General features: G+C 29.7%; 2 protein-coding genes across 2 annotated transcripts; both read left to right on the top strand.

Moving 5' to 3' along the window:
• The first annotated feature begins 379 nt into the window (after positions 1-379).
• LOC126834542 (estradiol 17-beta-dehydrogenase 8) lies at positions 380-2,252 on the top strand. The gene is made up of 6 exons (XM_050566548.1): positions 380-660; positions 724-840; positions 908-1,098; positions 1,176-1,354; positions 1,434-1,561; positions 2,032-2,252. Exons 1-6 carry the CDS (start codon positions 630-632, stop codon positions 2,115-2,117), a joined length of 732 nt encoding a protein of 243 aa, XP_050422505.1. The 5' UTR covers positions 380-629; the 3' UTR covers positions 2,118-2,252.
• A 3,321-nt stretch (positions 2,253-5,573) lies between these two features.
• On the top strand, positions 5,574-8,135 carry LOC126834544 (uncharacterized). The gene is made up of 5 exons (XM_050566551.1): positions 5,574-5,719; positions 6,381-6,525; positions 6,793-6,872; positions 7,573-7,720; positions 7,873-8,135. Exons 1-5 carry the CDS (start codon positions 5,636-5,638, stop codon positions 7,968-7,970), a joined length of 555 nt encoding a protein of 184 aa, XP_050422508.1. The 5' UTR covers positions 5,574-5,635; the 3' UTR covers positions 7,971-8,135.
• Positions 8,136-20,684: the final 12,549 nt, after the last annotated feature.

Below are 20,684 nucleotides of genomic sequence, written 5' to 3'. Positions count from 1 at the left end.
TGACTATTTTATCTTGTGTGATATTTCTTTGGAAAAAAATAACACAATTCCATATGTTTTCATACTTTTTAACTAAATCAACTAAACTGTTGATTTGACTTTGCTATGTTAGCTGTTATGTGTGTGGTTGGTATTTCCTTTATTTGAAAACTAAAACTTTAGAAAAGATTGTGTGTAAAAAAGCACGTATTTGTCATTATGTTATAAATTGTTACGTTAGTTAATGAAAAAAATAAATTGATAATAAAATTGACGTCACTGATATTTCGTTAATTTTACCTTTTTAGTATGATTATATTAGAAAATAATAGAATAGGGCTACAGTTCATATTACATAACAGGTGTTAGTTATCAATAATGTCTTATCAGTAGTAGTTTTGTAAAGTCTACCTCCACTAAAAGAACCATTAATATATAATATACTCTATATAATATAGAATGAAGATTACTTTTCCGCTGTAAAGCATTAGGTAGTAGGTAAATATTAGTACAGTTTATTTTACTCAAGCGACACATTCACGGGTTGTTGAACTATTTCTTGAGTACTAATTTCTTCTTCGATTGCTGCATTTGGCTGTCTATTGAGTATTAAAATTATTGTATTTCGTATAAAAGAAGTACTCCTGAACATGTTGCTGGGAAAATTGGCCTTTGTCACAGGTAATATAGAATTTCTTAACGCATTAACGTATAACTAAATGGACTTGCCGAAAATATCATTAGGAGCTGGAGGAGGAATCGGTAGGGCTGTATGTCGTTCGATGGCCCTGGAAGGTGCCAAAGTTGTAGCTGTCGACATCAATTTGAACAATGTACAATCGACAGTTTCCGTGCTCACAGGTAATATGTTTAAACCTACTCGATATTTAAAATATAAAGCGTGAACATGACTAAACGGTTTATTCAGACAATGACCACCAAAGTTACCAGCTAGATGTATGCGATATGGAATCTGTAAACAGTGTCGTACAAAAAGTTTGCTCACATTATTCTTCTCCACCAACTATTGTAGTCAATGCTGCAGGTATAACACGTGATAATTTCTTATTGAAAATGTCTGTTCAAGATTTTGAAAGAGTATTTGACGTAAACGTGAAGGTATGAATGAATTTTCGCAGGTACATTTCTACACTGTATGCAAATTAAAATTTAAATGTATTTGCTTTGTACGAAAGGGAACTTTTCTAGTAACTCAAACGATATGTAAGAAATTGGTAGAAAGTGGTCTGTCCGGTTCTATAGTGAATGTCGGAAGCATAGTTTCTCAACGTGGTAACATGGGGCAGTGTAATTATTCAGCGAGCAAAGCAGCTGTTGACGTTTTCAGCAAAACTGTAGCTTTAGAAATGGCCAAGTATGACTTTGATGATTATTAATTACAATTATGTGATAAAAAAGTATTATTCCTATAATATATAATATTACTTTTGTAGATACAATATAAGATGCAACACTGTTCTACCCGGTTTCACTATAACACCAATGACTGATTTAATACCAGACAAAGTGAAAGACTATTTTAAATCTGCCATACCAATGGGCAGATTTTCTGATTCAAATGGTAATTGATAATCAAACTATACGTCCATTGTCCTATAACAATGTCCAAAAACGGTTCAGCGAATGTTTTCAGACAATGTTCGCTTAAGATACAGCTATAGTAAATGTATAGGCTCTGACCTGCATATGCAAAGCATACTGTAATATTAGCTGAAGTCATCAGTTTTTCAATAAACCAACATCTACAATTTCTATCTTTAAAAATTAAATAGAAGCTAATAAACTGAAAATACTATATGTAACTAAATAGCTACATAACAATAATGTTGATTTTTAAAAATCTCCCATGTGAGTTGATGGTAAATTTTGTTACCTTTATATTTTTTATAATTGAAAAACTGTTTCAATATTGACTGTTATCTAGCATAATAAACTCCATATGTCGCTAAAATATACTTTGTGTATTTATATATATATTACAATTTTTACAAAAATTGAAGCTAACTATGATGTTGTTATTTATTTTTTCAGAAATAGCAGATGTAATTACATTTTTAGCATCTGATAAAAGTTCATACATGACTGGTACGTCAATACCTGTTAGTGGTGGGTTTTAGTTATACATTTTCTTGTCGATAATAAATATGAATTTAAATATGACAAAAAAAAAATTGAATTAAAAATTGTATAGAAAAGAGGTTTTTTAGGGAATTTTTATAGTTAAAAAATAATATATTTTGTTATTATAATATTATGAACTGTAGTTTTATTGTTATCTTATTAAATATAATATATTATTGAGAGACTTGATCAAATATAATTCATTTTTGTTTAAACTCATATTATTATAATGCCAGTAACAGCAATGTAAATCAATTTTATTTATATTTATTGTAAAGGTTTTTACATGAAAAAAGAAACTTAACTTAAATATTTAATGAAATTATAACATTGTTTAAAAATGTAAATCATAATAATAAAAAATTGTACTTTACAACAATGTGTTTTCAATATTATGTCAATATTATGTTCAATATTATGTTAACAATGTGTAAAATGACATAAAATAAAAATACATTATTGATAAAGTATGTTTTTTTATAATATTTAAATTTAAAAAAAAAATATGTAAAGGTATTAGGTTAACACATCTTTTATTTTGCTGCGTGAGAAGCTACGTAAAATATGAACTCACAATATGGGCGAGTTATACTTATGTCAAAAAAGGCGACAATGATCAAAATTTGTACGAATAGCTATAGGCATTATTTTGAATTTTTTAACGAATTTTTCTCTTTATACTTATATTTTGTATGAATTCTTCTACTAATTAGTCATAAGTACACGGGACCGAATCGTGGATAGCTCTGCTCCAAACACCCTCTATTATACTTAACATGAAATGTATTAATTTTTATTATTTTTATCATGCACATTTAACATATTTTTTAAAATTTACAAAATACTTCTGCTTTTGTAGGACCGGAATAATCCATTTGGGGCAAAACATAATTTTCTAACATCTCATTAGCATTATCGTTCCACAATATACATACAATATCTATTTCCTCTTTATGAAAACAGTAAAACATAGTTGCTAACTACTGTAATCTAAAGTGCCCGGGTTCAAGACTATACTTAAATGCTAAAGAAAGCACTAATGTTAGTCGCTATTTGTTTATAGTTATATTATGGACTAACGATGTTGCTAAACTTAAATGAAATATGAATGATTTTTTTAATCATACAATTGCAAAAAACTAATCAAAATGTTTACAATTAAAAAAAAATGTATTCTTAAGAGGGCGTCGCACCAGTGATTTTCAGTGGTAAAAACATGTTTACGCTAACTGAAAATAACTAAAAATTTTGGTTTTAAAGTAAAAGCACCTATTATAAAATTAAACGAAAACAATATTCCGGAGGCAAGACGGTGCGTTTAAAAATAGTCGTTATTTCTAAACTATGTATTGAGCGTTATACTTGGAATAATGAAAAAAACGCACCATCTTTCCCTCCGGAATATTGTTCTCTTTTAATTTTATAATGGGTGCTTTTACTCTAAAACCAAATTTAAGCGAGTTATTTTCAGTCTGCTTAAACATGTAGAGATGAAAAAACATTTTTAAATAGCTTTCAAATATGCTGTGATAGTCCAAAAAGTAAATTAACTATTAAGATAGAGTCCTAGTTATTGAACTAATAATTACACATCACAGTTTAACCTTTAAATAAAGATTTTATAAAAAGTTGCCTATACTTTACTCCTTAAAAATGGGCGGTGCGATGCCCTCTTAATATATTTGCTTGCGGCTGTTTTTAAGGGGTTTTGTATAGGCAATATTTAAGAAAAAAGTGTTTTTAATAAATTTCGACCATGTAAGTTAATTTACCGGTTATTTGTATGAGCTTAAAGGTATTATTTTTAATTTAAATACATTTTTCTATGAATTAAAGCCATTTTGGTTTATTTTAGATTAAAAAGCTAGACAACATTTCGACGATATAGGATTGTCCAATTTCAATTCTGTAAAGAGATTCGAGTTCTTTGTTTACTTTACTATGTTACGTAGCGTAGGAAGCAGATTTGCATTTAAAAGTTTCAGTTTCTTATAAATTAAATAAATTAGATTTGCAATTTTTTCAATATTAAAACTCAGTTTATTTTAAATAAAAAAATCTGTTTCCTACATAAACTATATAGTAAATTTACCAAAGAACTCGTATGTCAGAATTGATATCGGACCATCTAAAGTAGTCGACATTTTGTATGGCTTTTGGTCGTAACGTCAAAAAACAGACCGCATACAATCCCCTTAAAAATTAAACATTAAACTTCAAAACAACTCTAGATACTTCACGATAAAAAAATTGTTTTTATCAAATTACAGTCCACTGTAACTAACAAAACTGATAACTCCCTAAAAAAAATAATTGTATAATAATTAAAATACAGGAAAAAAAATAATGTAAATAAACAGTGACCATATTAATGTCATCATCATTTCCAGCTTACAGTCAATAATTACAATATCTACTGATTTTTTTTTTACAATTCTTCTATACAATCTTCTTTTAGTTCTTGGTAGGAAATGTTCTGCACCAAATTTCGGAAGCCTCGATTTTTCCTCTATCTTATGCATTGTCGAGGACTATGATTTATATAAATCATTATTATTTTGTTTCCTAGGCTACAATATTTAGTTATACTAAAATTTTAAGTTATTAGTTACCACAAACTATTTATTGTTGAGTTTATTGAAAAGATATTATTTAATAATTTCAAAATCAATTATTAATTAATAAATCAAATATATTAAAGGGAAGTTGTTTGTTATTAAGTTTTTTTTTTATAACATATTTATAACAACAATTAAATTTCGAGTAAAATTAATTGGTTGTCTTCAAAAGTGAAGATATTATATTTAATTATCAAAAATTTAATTTTTAAATATGTAAGTTGTTATCATTTTACCCGAAAGCCCACTAACTTGAGCCAATGGCTATAATCCTTTATTTAAGTGGCAAGCATTAAACAATGAATATATACACGTGCAGTTACAAGTACACGTGTAATACGACTGGCATGTGTAATTAGAACCCCTAAATTAAAATGTGGCAGTTGTCTGCAAATTTAAATAACTACAATTTACAAAGGAAAAGCACTTTTTCTAATTATTTATTACTTTAGAATGTATATTCCTATTATTTTATATTATATACTTATTTTGAATTCATATGTTAAAATATAAAGTTATGGTTGTTATTTTTAAATGTTTAAGGCGGTAATTCAATTTTGACTTTATTGCGTTTGTATACACAATGTACTCACTAAAAAAATCCACTATGAAATGTTAAAAAAATGACATTCTAAAGTGTTATATTAAAATTAATATGGTAATCATGTCATGTTCAACAAATAATACTGTCTTCTTTATACTTGTCTGTGTTTGTACAGCTAACTGTAGTGTTAATTAATTTGACAAAAATAAATGTTAAATAAATTATTTTTTTGATTCAAGTTACTATAAAAATGACTGCTATCAAGCATAAGAACCATTTATGTGATCGTCTTTATTTATTTAAAAGTCTTATATCAGAATAATAATTAAAACCATAACAAGTACGACAAGTTATGAATATAAAAATGTACATCAAGTACATTATTTTCTTCTGTTTAACATATTATATTCCAATGGTAAATTCTCTTACTCCCCAGGTAATTATAATGCTTTCAAAAACTTGTGCATATTTACAAATCATTAGTATTATTATTATTAAAGTTAAGTCATTTTTTTAAATATTAGTAAATAATATACCACACCTCTCCGTTTTATTTCATTAACATATTATTTTTGAAACGTCAAAAACATCAAAATTTAGTAACACATTTTATGTGGCTGGCTGAATGTGACGTGTGTAAAATTTAATATTTCGCAACTTACCTTGACAATACTTACGGTCGAACTTACTTTGACCGTGATAAGAGATTTATTTCGTGTGGTTATGTTACCGTCGCAATCGATGGTCTTTTAATATTAAAAATGTATTTCAAAACTAAAATATTTTGTTAGTATTTTCATTTGAGGAATTTATGTGTCAATGATTTGGCGGCGGCTTTTTTTTAATCCTAAAAATTAAAATATTAGACTGAAAAAATCAACATTTCGTTAGGATATAATACAAAGATTGAATTCTCGTGATGCTCGTAAAACATTTTTGCAAAATTGTTGAAGTACAATTTGTTATTTGCCTGACGTTAATTTTGTTTTGTTTTGAATGTTCGTTTTTAAATTAAAATAAAATAGTAAATATGTGCCTATTAAATTCGTAAAAAAATTGTTTTAAATCACATCATATTATTGTGTTACTATTTTAAGGAAATAGAGAATCTGTGGGACAAGATAAGACCCGCTCAAAGGGACTATATTGTCTTAAATGACTTGTTTAAATATTATAATCCCGATATGATGGACCTCGATAATGTAATAAGAGAATACGGATTGCCAGCTGAAAATGATGATGGTAATCGTAATGAAATTTGTTCTGTAATTTAGAGTTTATAACTTTAAATGTATTTAATATGTTAACTATTAAAGAACAAAAAAATTTAAAGGGGGAAAATGTAAATTATATAATATATTAAATAATAGTATGTTTTACGGTAAATACAATATCATACTTATAAACTCTAAAAGTTTTGCTATAATAAAATTAAATATTTTATGTAACATTATACTTTTTTATGATTTTGTTTTTTTTTAATTTGTTTTTGTTTTTTGTGGTTTTCAGGTGATTTAGAATACAGAATGCATTTTGAATATTTTAAGGAAGCTGCGACTAAAGGACTCATTCCAAAATGGTCTAGACGGGTAATGTTATAATTATTATCTTATTCCTGGTGTTATAATTGTATGTATACAAGAATTATTAGAGTAGCATTGGACTAAACGGGTGGAATATTCTTTAATTAAAATTTTAAATGATCTATTAATTAAAAACGAACGACACAGTTATATATGACTGTATATAAATACTAAATTTTAGGTTGAGATGTTGTTAGGAATTCTAATATGATTACCGATATGTCATTTAGTTTTCAAGTTAGTAACATACTTAACCTTGCATTACTCTAAGAGCACGTGGGGCACGAGCCCAGGGCCCTTTGTCTGAAGGGTTCCCAAATAATACAATCTATTGAGAAAACTCCGATTTTAAATCTGATTTAAAAATTATGCAAGAGTTTTAGCGTATTGGCAACACTGATGTCTAATACTGTATTTTTGTACCCTTGACTTGTTGCCACGTGTGATGTTACGCGTGCTCTAGATGAGCTGGACGGGTTATACTACTAATTACCATTGTTAGTGAAACATTTAATTAACTGCTTAAAATTCACATAATATTTTAAGAAAATTTAGAATTAATCATAACGTTTATTTTTATTATTATTATAATTAAATAAAATATAGCTTAATTAAATTAAAAGCATTTGATCATTACGTTATTTAATTAATAATTGTTACTGATTCAATTTATTTTTTATAAGTTTTATATACAATGTATGTTTAGTTGATGTACGCTGAATTTAAGCACATGATTCCAAATGGAGAAGACAGAATCTATATTACTCTCGACGACATGATTAATTACTATGTACCAAGATATTTGCGTACTGTAACTCAACTCGAAGAAGTTATGAAAACTTACGGAGTGCAAGGTAAACAATTTTTTTTAATAATCATAAAACTGTGGTTTTACAGTATTATATTTCTATGGCTATGTTTTAAAACAATAAAACGTTTTATAATTATTTATTTATAATTTTTAGTAAGCTGTATATTTTATTAATGCTATGTTGGCGATTTTCAGCTGATGATAACCAATACCATTTAAAATTCAAAAAATTTAGAATAGCGATGTGCATTGGTGATCTTCCAAACCCTAGTTATGAAAATGGGTATGCGTAACGTTGTCGACAAGGTGCTATTTTAATAAAAAAACGCTAAATTGCTAATCAAAATTAATAATCGTTTTAAGAATAATTAATTAATTAGTCATCATAATAGTGTAAAATAATATAATAATTATAATGTGCTGTTTAATTCTTAATTAGACACTATCATATTTAATTCAATAAAAAATATATCGAAACAATATTTGTTATTGTTTTTTTTAACACTTATGTTAGTAATACTGAAAACAACAAATATTGTTTATTAAAAGGACACGGCTCACAGTGGTCCAAGAGTGAAATCTAGGCGCTCAAAAGTCCTATTAATAAATATGCAAAAAATATCAAAACAATTATGAATTATTAATTTTAATATGTTTCTTAGACATAATAAAAAATTTCAAGGTCATATGTGTACCTGGACGTTTTTTATTGCTATTTAAAGTTCAGTTTTTATAGTTTGGCGGTTATTTTGATTTCAAAAAATAATATTTCGTTACAATTTTTTTACCCTTTGATATTCTTAAAAAAAATTTTTTAATTAATTTTTTTCATTAATAACTAGTAAATAACCAAAGGAAAAAAATTTTTTTTTTAAAAAATGTTTTTTTTCAAACTAGTTATGATAATTTTGAACGAAAAATATCTGATGTTTTGCATGTTTTTTTTTTTTAAAGAGAGTAGTACTAAAATTTGCCAATTTTTACCCACATAGCAATACATAGGTGTTGTAGAGCAAGTATTCAGGTTTTTAAAAATATTAATTTTTTTTGCGACAGACAAAAATTAATTAGTACACAAGACAAATTAAAAAGTATGATTTTTCAGTTTAGCGGTTATTTTGTTTTCAGAAAATATTATTTCGCTTACAATTTTTTTACCCTTTGATTTTTTTTAAATTAAATTTTTTAATTTAACTAGTAGACAACTAAAATACATTTTTTTTTAAAAAATCAAAGGGTAAAAAAATTGTAACGAAATATTATTTTTTGAAATCAAAATAACCGCCAAACTATAAAAACTGAACTTTAAATAGCAATAAAAAACGTCCAGGTACACATATGACCTTGAAATTTTTTATTATGTCTAAGAAACATATTAAAATTAATAATTCATAATTGTTTTGATATTTTTTGCATATTTATTAATAGGACTTTTGAGCGCCTAGAATTCACTCTCGGACCACTGTGCGGCTGTACCAAATATTTCGATTTCACTAAAGGTACGGTATATGCAAATTTTTTCGAAAAAACTTGTGTTTTTCTTCATAATTATTGGTCAGCTATAGTGTCATATTTTACTTGTAGTGGTCAAATTGTTAACATTTTGATGACATTAAAAAACAATATTATACAACGTACATCGCCGTTTTTTTAACACTGTAGCTACATAATATGTTTTATTAAAGTAATTAAAAATTGAAAAAAGTGATTTTTAAACATTTAATAAAAATTAAGCTATTAGAGAGATATATGGTTAATAACCGACGAAATAAGGTGTATCATCCCTGGTTATTAAAATGGTAAAATTACACCGGTTGAGCTGCATTCCATATTGATGGTTATGGAGCCTTAATGGCTGTAGACCGGATCGGTCCAGTTCACCTCAGATAATCTATTGATAATCAAAATCATTGAACAAATTTATACGTTTTCGGAAATGTTGCTTAACATGTATTTCCAACTACGAGACACTGTTTTAACATTTACAGTGTCAAAGTTTCCCATAAATGGGACGTCTCTTTTATTTAAACTATTATTACAATTATTTATACACGCATCGTGCCCGTCACTGACCTTTCGGTTGAAAGCCGCCCTTAATCCTATTGTCGTTTGCTACGCTGCAACTATTCCCCTTTGGAAGACTCATTTCCGCCATTGGTCTCGAACCCCGGGTAAACGCCCCCTACACACCCCTCATAGGACAATATTTACCAACCCTCTTACGGCCGACTCCCTGACTTTTGTAGCTGCTGCTGTAGTCAAATGACACACAAGTATCTACCTACTATATAACTGACGAGCAATAAACTCTTATCCACTTTTGAAATCAGCCTTTGGTAAGGCTATGATAAACAATTCGTCGTACATATCCAACGACTTCTAGGTCAATAGAAAAATTATATTTTATTTATAACAGACGGTCAGTAGAGTGCTTTAAAAATTACTATAATATATCAATATCATAATATTATAAAGGTTAGGCGCAGAGCTAACGATTTCAAAACAATATCTACTTATTCATTACAATTTTAAAAATGTACAGCCTCTTAAATAAGTGTAATTCAAATAGATTTGTTGACAGTGTGCCAAAGGGGGTCTTTTTAAAATATTTATTTTAACCTACCAAAACTGTATAAATAAATGAAATATAAGTTTGAAACTATATCTTTGCAAAGAAAATAAAACATTAACGATTATTTTATTCTATAAATTATTCAGTTGGCCGGTGACCTATATATTACTTTGCAAACTTCAATAACATCAAATACATTATTTGAACATAAATAGTATCAAAAAAATACAAATAGGCGTTTAGTTTAGTTATATTAATAGCCTTATTATATAGATAATAGAAACTTAGATTAAATGGTCTCAATTTCAATCGGTTGAATATTGTTAAACTAATAACTATAAATAACATCAATACTGAAAGTTTTGAAAATCTACAATTTTTTATGTATATAGACAACATGTCTGTAGTATGTGTGGTAAGCATTTTTTGTGTGCATAAAGACGCCAAATTTTTAATTTTCCATTATTGGATCAAAGAACTTCGACAGACATGGTATTATTTCAAATTTCAATCTAACATTATTATTCGAAAATGCCGTACATATATGGCCATAGTCCTCAATACACTTTTCTCTAAAGTAAAGGTAAACTACATTAATAATACCTAATAATATTATGTTAGTATGTAATTGTGAAGCTGTAACGTTTTTTAAGGAGTTAATAACACAAAATTAAAAAAAAAAAATTACATAAATATCTTAGTAGGTACTAATAGTAATAATATCAACAGTAATAATTTAGGGTTATTACAAATTGAATGATTTCAGTATTATTATAAATAAATAATATACAATGAGACCCTTTTTCTGGAACCATATTTTCACGACATTTCATTTCCTACTATCGTCCACAGAGATTTGAAGACAAGTTTCCTCGGCAATTATTTTAGCCCTCCATCCATTCGGTTTGTTGACAATGCATGCTTGTTAATACTGTAGGACACCCGGTTATGGTCGTATATTCGTTAGGTCATTCACACCTTAAGCTTTCGTTACGAAATATGTTCGTTGACCGATTGCGAAACGATAATCGAGGTTACACTTGGAGGTGAAAATAAATAATAACAACACTGTTGTGCGCAAACGGTCGTCGTGACTTACCGGCCACCGGGGCCTAACCCAGGGTATTTTCTTAACGAACGTCAACGGCATTATAGTTGTCACCGAGTGATGGCCACAAATATGACAGGTAGTCCCTTTTCTGTACATACATATAACAATGATAATATTGTACGAGTTGTATCGTAAGCCGCGGTATTTAAACGGTCGGGGTCGTAAGGCCGGACAATGGGGGGGCTGATGTAAAAAGGTTAATGACGACCCGTACGTGTATGAAGCTATAAGATGTCCGGCAACAGGTCAACGCGACAATAATGGGAAACAGGAAATCGAAAAATCATTCCGAGTCCCGAACGTGTCAGTAATTGCTTCCGGTCCAGAACCGGAGACGACCCTCCGACGCTGCGGTAAAGCCGGCAGCGGAAGGGTTCGGATTTTGACATAAAGAACGACCGCGAAAACGTTTTACAGAAGTCGACGCGTCCAAGTACAATACCGCTTTGTCCGAGCAAACACGTGTAGAATCGTATTAAGATGTTATGTTTTCGTATTTACCGTATCTGAAACGACCGGAGCGAACATTCTTGTGCAAAATTTAATTTCATATTCGGTTCGTCAACCCACGAATCGTTGAATTTGCAATTTTACATGTTATCATAAGGCACATGTCGTTCGAGCATGACAGGCTGTATAATCTAATCCGTCGGTCATTCATCAATTACCCGCAATATTATTCGGCTATTACCGTAGCTATGGTATGTTGGAACCGGTCACGGGTGGAGTAGTGGAGGCTTCCACCACATAATTGGTATAAATGGGAAGGCTTAGCACCTTGAAATATTTCTGTGGCCCCTCGTTTTTTTCTTATACTCGTAACAATAAATTAATTATGAAAAATGTTTTGTACGCGAAGAAAGGTAAATTCAAATATTTAATTGTTTGTACTATAAATAAATATTTTAAAACTGAATCGTTTTAGTTAGTGTGAATGACAATGTTGAGTAGAATTAATGACAGCGCAAAAATGTTTAGCCTTCTCTCCTGAAATAGTGACTCAGCTCCGCCTCTAGTTACAATATCTGTCACTGACTTTTTAGTAACTTATTTTATTAAACATTTTTAATTCAGATACAAATCTACAAGTTGTAACTAAAATGAATAATTATACAAGTTTTATAAGGTTAGAATATTGTTTTTTTAATTGTAAAAATTTGTATTTTTGAGGTCCTATCTCTATTAAGTAAATGTTTTTATCGACAACCGGCGGAATCGATAAAATCCCAACCGCGATTGGATTCATTCGATTTTATTTAACTTTTTCTTATTTTCCAGGTAATCTACTTCTTTCGTCCTAATCTGTTTATAATATGGACTACGGTGAGATATATATATATATATATATATATATTATATAGTTTAGTCTTTTAGATTATTAGTGGTTTGATTTTAAGAGGGTTCTATGAAACCTCATTGCTTAGCGGTCCACCGTTACTGTACCAGTTTGAGCATGTGGTAGTTGAAACATGACTGACTAACCACCTCCGGGAAGGTACAGTGGTTTTTTTATTATGTACATACACTCTTTTCAGTATACATATGACTATAATATTTATGGCGATTTTTGTTCACAAATTCTGTTGGACCTACGCGCCAACGGATACATATTTATAACAATAATAATAAAGTCATTCAAACACACAAGTCTATTAACAATCGGCCGTCGAATTACGTTATTATTTTGTGATTGAAAAGTTTCCACGCGCGTGTGGCAGCTGTGTTGGTGGCGACGGCGGCCGTGACTGTGCACATAGTGCGCCAGTCTGTCTGCGAGCGTTCCAAGTTTGTCTTGGGGAAACGGTGTTGAGAAAAAGAATTATAAAAAAAAAAAAAACGTTTCATTGGGTATATCTCGACGACTGTCCATTAATGTATAATATACACACACACACGTACATATACAATTAAATATATATTATATATGAATAATATTCACCGGCCGAGTTCTTTCAATGAATCGTTGTGTGTGTACCTGTTTAGACTCCAACTGTCAATCATTTGACAATGGCTTTATTACAGTCCCTGCGGCCATTGTGAGTGTCGAAATTTTTTTCCACGTCTCATTTTTTTAACGAAAGAATGCGACGACGACCGCGGCCGCGTTTTTAAATGTTTTATCGGATTCCTCCGCCGATGAGGTTTTAATATTCTATAGATTATAATATTATATACGGCTCGTTATAGGGGGGAAAAAAGCTAGAGAAAGGGAGAAAATAAATATTATTACTATGTACAAATAATACTGGACCTCGCTTTGCGATGACGTGGTGCATTGTGTGTGTGTGTGTGTGTGAATATTCATTTGTATAAAATATAATAAATGTCAATGGCACTCGATCAACCACAATCATAAACCATATTATTATATGCGTCAACGCGTATAGTGTCGAAATTAGTTGGAGGGTGTAGGTATATAGGATCTATAATCGTTTTAAACTTCTTATATTATATTATAGAAGCTTAACAGTTTTTTGTACATTATGTGTACGGGGATACAATACACTTCTTATGTATCATTCGAACCAATACGGCAATCGTTTTCACACAGTTTCCTTTTATTTTTGCTACCAACTTCTTTTTTCTTCGATTTATGTATTTATTGAAATCGAGACAATCTAGATGTTTTTAGTGCAATCGATTATAGAATATAATATTATACATAAAATAAAATACTAACGACATAATATTATGGGTATTGTAGCAATTGACATAAGAATAAAATGTGTAGAAATATCTTTATTTAGTATAAACATATCAAAATTACTGATAAATCGATAAACTGTCATAGTGTTACACATATAATTTATATGGCTATTTAAAAGTTCAACGCGGAAAGCATAAAAAATATGAGTGAGCTTGCGTTCTTCTGTCACTGAAGGCAGATAACAATAAACACTGGACACAAATATTGGAGTACAGTTATGTAGTGGAGACTTGGCACACTTAGAACAAATGCAACATGTGTTGTGTGATTTTCTAGATATTTTCTTTAACAGCTTCGACGGCAATTATTTTAGAGGTTTAACGTTGAGATGTTGCTTTTGCAAAAACCTCTTTATACCTTGGACGCTTGTCTTAGATTTAATAAATTCTAGTGAGCTTGTTTTACAATTCAACCATAAAACGGAGACTCTAGGATGTTATTACTTATCAGTTATATTGTTAACGTGTAATCATTTTTTGATTCACCATGGTAATTTTATTAATTTGTATTAAAGCTATTAGGTATTATCAGATTTAAGGCGTTGTACCAGGGAATTTTATATTTTCCTTACACTATACAATATATATTGCCAGTTGCCACTATATTATAGTACCGTAAATGTTTTCAATCGTTAGTTCTCGCTATTCGTAATCATTGCTTACGCGCGTTTTTTAAATAATTTACTAAATATTACTTGTATTTATGATATTTCACTAATTCGGCTACCGGTTTATGTCCTACTAACATGACCAATATAATCCTTGGTGGGCATCAACTAATATCTAATTGAGCTTAATATAAAGTATTTAAAGATGCTCATATTTCCACAACTCTTTTTAATCTTCCTTTGAAATTTTCTCTGGACGACCATTTGGTTACCAATATTGCTACGGCGGTTGACTTTTACCAAATTAGCATTTAGTTTTAAAACCGGAAGCCGCAGAGTATCTACGAAATTCCAAAAAAAAATCTAGTCCTATCCTACACACGACGTTATTGTTGTCGAGTATCGCTGACCAATAATAATGTAAACAATAATATATTATAAACCATAGGTATGTGTATGAAATATATTATAAACTATTTGTTTTTCCCGGTCTCTCTGTTGAATGGAATTCTCTCTGAGGTTTCGTATGCCGGAACAGGTGGGATGTTTGTTCTTGGAACGCACCACCACCAACCGTCATCATTCATATACAAACATTCATATACATTATATTGTACACAACGTGACTAAATGATACTCGGTGTGTAGCCCGGCATCGGTCGAGCCCAGACATTCTGTCTGCAATCCGATGCCTCGTGTGCTCGAGTGATCCTCAACCCACACCGTACGTAGCAGGTACATGACTCTTAACCAAAACCCCAGTACATAAATAATATTTTGTATTGGCTATATTGTGCGTTTAATAGGTGTCTATTGATCACTTTTGGCCGGAGCCCATAAAAAAGGGCTTTCGCGGAAACAATTAGTCACAACGCGTGAGATCATCCCTTATAAGACGGTGGCGGTGGCACTCGACCTAATGATAAATGTGATTTTCAAAAAAAAAAAAAAAAAACATAGCGCAACACCACCGTCAGTGATTTATTACTCATAGTAATTAGCGGTTTGGTTAGCCCAGCTTGTATACAGATTTGGGGGATATATCCGTTCTATATTTTGGGCAGTGTTTGAATTTAATGGCAGTCGTAAGGGGTCAGAGTACTAATAATATTAAAAAATTTTAATTTAAACAACGATTACTTTCCCTCTAACACTTTACCCCCGTATATACTTCTAGTTATTACCCACCTAACCTAACATGATGGACGTTCATGTAAACTGGTTTAAGACTAATATTCTAAATACTCGTTTAAACAAAAATTTACTTAAATAAATACTTAATTTTTTGTAACTACAAATTACGCTTTTTGACGAATCGGCTTTAAGTTGTTATTATTTCCAATATTTTAGAATATTTAAGATTTTTTTTTACTATTTTATAATGAAAATAAATAATAAGAAAAAGAAGTCGATAGGTCAAAGCACAGTAATGATAACGACAATTTTAGAACTTCTTTCAGATTGAAAATCTGATAAAATGGGAACTTGGATTAATAGTAAAAGAGTCTATTTTGCACAAAAAATATAGCCTGTATGCGTTGTAGAATTAAAAAAAATACATAAAAATATATCCCTCTTTCTTGTGTTAATATATTATGTATGTTAACAGATTTTAGCTTAATGTTAAATTTAGTGAAAAATTGCCTATACAATGCGCCTTAATAAATGCACTTTTTTCACAGTTGCAAGGACTCTTAATGTCAAATTTTGAAGTATTAGTGCTTTAAAGCTTGGATATTTTTAATTAAGGACCGAACGATCGAGGAAAAATTCAGTTCAACGATATACTTATTGGGTAGTCACTGTTAAGCAAGCTGTTAATCAAATTAAAAATATTTATATATCAATAATACATATACTGTTAATATATTACTAATACACTTTAAAAAGTATAATTTTATTTTAGCACATAGCTACGACAACAGCATCTTCTTTGGTTAAACAACCACAACTACAAAACGAAATAAAATTATAGCTAAGAATAGTAGAGCTAACTCCACAATATATTTAATACTGTACTATAAATTATCTACTACTAAATATATTCGGTAATTGTAAGAATGGTTTAGGTTGTGCAAACAACCAAACTATAATAACAATATTTAAGCTTTAAAACGAAACGGTGAAGGTATTAATTTTACGTCGATGTGCTTTCATTTGAATGTTTGTTCTTTTGTTCAAGTCAATAAAAACACAATTTAATAACGCACAATTGATTTTTATTATATTTATTAAATACACTGGAATTAAAAAGTCTAAAAATAATTACTAAAATGGTTTTATTGCTATTGAAAATAAAATGTGTTATGCCTTAAAGGTTATAACACAATAATATAATTTTTTTTTAATGTTTTATTATAATTTTCTGTAAACTGGTTACAATGTTTATATGAAAAAAATATATAAAATGTTATTTAATCAGTTTATCCGTTTTACCGAATTTAGTGGTATTAGCCAATTTGGTTAGGCAGAGAAAAAATTACCTTATCAAAATTATCCTCCTCGTAATGAAAGCCAAGTGTGAGCAAGTGTTGGCTTATGTATTCAATGTAAGAATTCAATTTGCTTATAAAAAAAATGTAGTGATACTGTGTGACACCTGTGATGTTTTGAAAGAGTACACTAATGATACTTTGATTTTGATACTCGATTTTTAATTGCGGTAGAGTAACGACACTGTATTCTGGGCGACAAACTTCGTTCAAAAGCTCCGCTAAGGGAATAGCAATATTTGTGATTTCCTGGTTAAACCATATGCCCTCTGCTTCTCTGGGGCTATTTTCCACACTGGGACCTTGTTCCTTGAGAAAACTTTGAATCGGCGACAGAGTACCGTAAAATGGACTGTGATTAAGTCTTTTGTTTAAAGAACGAATCTGCTCAAATGTGCCCAACAATTTTTGTATAGTAAGCTCACCTTCTTTTAAACTACCTTTTAGCATTTCCCAACATTCTCCAGCGTTATTGTATCCATTCTGTGACATAATTTTGCACTCAGTTACCGTAAAAATCGTTACCCGGAGAAAATTAATCAAATTCTGTCCGTAACCGCATCCCAGCAACATAGGGATTGTTTTCAACTTATGGACTAACAAAGGGGTGACATCTGCATTGCAAAAATCATCGTTCTTCGTCCAGCCCGAAACGGATTTAACTTTTTCGAACCACATATCTTGCCAATGTTCTTTTTTACAAATATAGTTGGTCTGATCTTTCTTTACGTCACCGCTTGCACAGTTTTTCATGCATATGGCGACTAACGAAATTAAAATTTGAACGATTAAATGTTTTTTCATACTAAATCGCTTAGAACTTTAGATTTTATATTTGACAAAACGAATATCAGCTGTCTAGTCTATAAAAAACACTGAAATGTTTAAATTCATTAGATATTCGTCACATCATAGACGAGTACACTCATTATTTATCTAAGACACGTGTTAATATCCAAAGACATAGAAACGACAATATTTATAATGCCATAAATTTAAAACTGCGCATTAAGTACCAATTGTTGTTAAATATGTATGCACTAGATATTAATATTAAAAAAAAGCAGTCTTGCCTGGTATGTTTTTTCGATTCCATCGGTAGTTGAGTATTGATTGCTACATTTTGTTTAAATTATGATGTTTTCACAACGTGCACAATTAAATGAATGGTTAAATTTATTCAAAATAACTGACCAGGTGAATGTTGCCAATAAACCAATTAAGGCCAAATATTAAAGAAACTACTGAAAAACATTTGGCCACAACATAAAATTAAGACTATACTATCATCATATATTGCAAGTAGATTATAGATCGGAAATATTCATTATTCAAGAGCCAGCAGACTAAGGCATCATCCATGTTTTATCATTTTAGCCGTTAGGCTTTAAGTAGACTGTAACTATTTTTAATACTAATCAACTGTATGATAAAAATGTTTTTCAGATACCTTTTGACTGTTGATTTATTTACCTATAGTAGCATTAGGAAGTTTAATCCGGTACGATTATGTTTTTTTTTTTTGGTTATTGAGTACTTTTTAAAGTCTGTTTAATGGAAATGAATAATGTTTTATACAAATTTAAAAGTCAATAAAAAACACTTTTTATTTTTATTACATTTATTAAATACATTGAAACTAATAAATCTAAAAATAATTATTTAAATGCTTTTTACATATTAAAAACAAATATAAAAATTTTTGTAAAAAAAAGTGTTATGTACTTGTAACATGAAATATTTAATATAATTTATTACAATACTTAAACTAGTATACTAGTTTACTACAATTTCTACATTAAAAATATTATCTGTTTCCCGATTTACTGAATTTACTAAAATAAAACCTTGATTTGCTGGTTGAACCCAGTGATTTCTGCATCTGGGAGACATATTTCCCACGAGGGCTTTGTTTTTCGAGAAAACTTTTAATTGGTAACAGAAATTGTCATTATGGGCTGTGATTAATATGGCCGCCTAAAGAACGAATCTGCTTGAACGTGCGCAGTGAGTTGACGATAGTTAAGCGCATCTCTTTTTAGACTAGCTTTAAATTGTTTCCGGGAAGCTTCATCGTTATCACTACTATTTTGTGACACACTTTTGCACTTAAAAATTTTATGGAACGTTAGCCAGAGAATGTTATTCAATTTTTGTCCGTAACCGCATCCCTTCAATCAAGGGATTATTTTCATCTTATCGACTGCCGCGAGACTGTCATTTCGATTACATAAATTACCTTTCTCCATCCAGCCAAGGGCGCCCACAATGAAAATTCAGGAAGGGGCCTATGATTTTGTAATAGATTTTAAAAATTTGGGATAATGGATTTACATTTTTGCCCCTTCCTGTGGGCGCCCTTGCATCCAGCCCATTTTGAAGTTTATTTTGTTTAAATCTCATCTCCAGCTAATGTTCTTCTTTACAATAATGGTCGACCTCAATGGTCATTAAGAGGACGCCATATCACTCGTATTTTGGCCACAAAACTCGTTGTGTGGGGAGGTGGGGGGCAACGGTTTTTAGGTTGTAGTCGTAGTGTGGAGTTACAGCATTTAATACAGTAGTTAGTAAAAAACTTTACCCATGTTGTAGCGTTGTTATTTTTTTGATAATTTAAACACAATACAAGTTATTCATTTGTAAAGTCTGTGCTTTTAATTTGTTTATTAAAAGTTAGTGAGTGTGCATATTAAAAAAAATAAAAACACTACAACATACATAACATTTCTTTTTTACATATTATGAAAATTTTACTGTGAATATTGACGTCATAAGTTTGTCCCTCGCAAAGCAATTTTTATAGGAACAAAATTTTAATTTATCCTATACAAAATGATAGACTGACAAAAAAATTGCGAACAATAAAGAATCTTCATCATTGTAATAATAAGTATACATTATAGTTCACCGTCTAAATTTTAAAATTGCCTATACTTTACTCCTTTATAAATAGGCGGTATTACGTTCTCTTAATATATTTGTTTACATAATTTAAATATAATATTTTAATTGGTGATTTTAATAAAAATTTATATTTGATGACGCACATGATCATTTCAAATTTTAGCAACGCATTACGTGTTTATCTGTCAGTTATAGAGCATATCTTGTATCCGTTGCTATTTCCAAAACAAATATTTATGCAATAAATTAGCGTGCGTGCAATATCTGGGCTTAGACATAAATAGGCCTTCGATTTAGTGACCGTTACGAAACCAATTAACGTCAGCTTAAAAATATTTTTAAGTTTCTTTGAATTCTGATAGCTATTAGAATTCAGGTTAGGTAATAAAAATATATTATACTTTGGTTGAAAATCAAAAACGTTGATTTAAATTTGATAAAAAAAACTACTTTGTTTCTTTTAAACATTGACGGTTAAAAAACGTTGTTTGGGGGTTTAACGAATTATATAAACATTTAACATTTTGTAGCTTTTTAAATATGAAACGTATTCGTATACCATTCAATGGACACTTTAATGGTCTATTGAATATTAATGAATTATTTAAATG

This window comes from Adelges cooleyi, unplaced genomic scaffold, assembly GCF_023614345.1.
Source record: "Adelges cooleyi isolate 19-005CV unplaced genomic scaffold, UGA_ACOO_1.1 ACOO_flye_CR_arks_rails_tigmint_CR_PRNA_21, whole genome shotgun sequence".
NCBI classification, from domain to species: domain Eukaryota; kingdom Metazoa; phylum Arthropoda; class Insecta; order Hemiptera; family Adelgidae; genus Adelges; species Adelges cooleyi.
The sequence above is the reverse complement of the archived record's forward strand: the minus strand, read 5'-3'. Positions and strand labels throughout refer to the sequence as shown.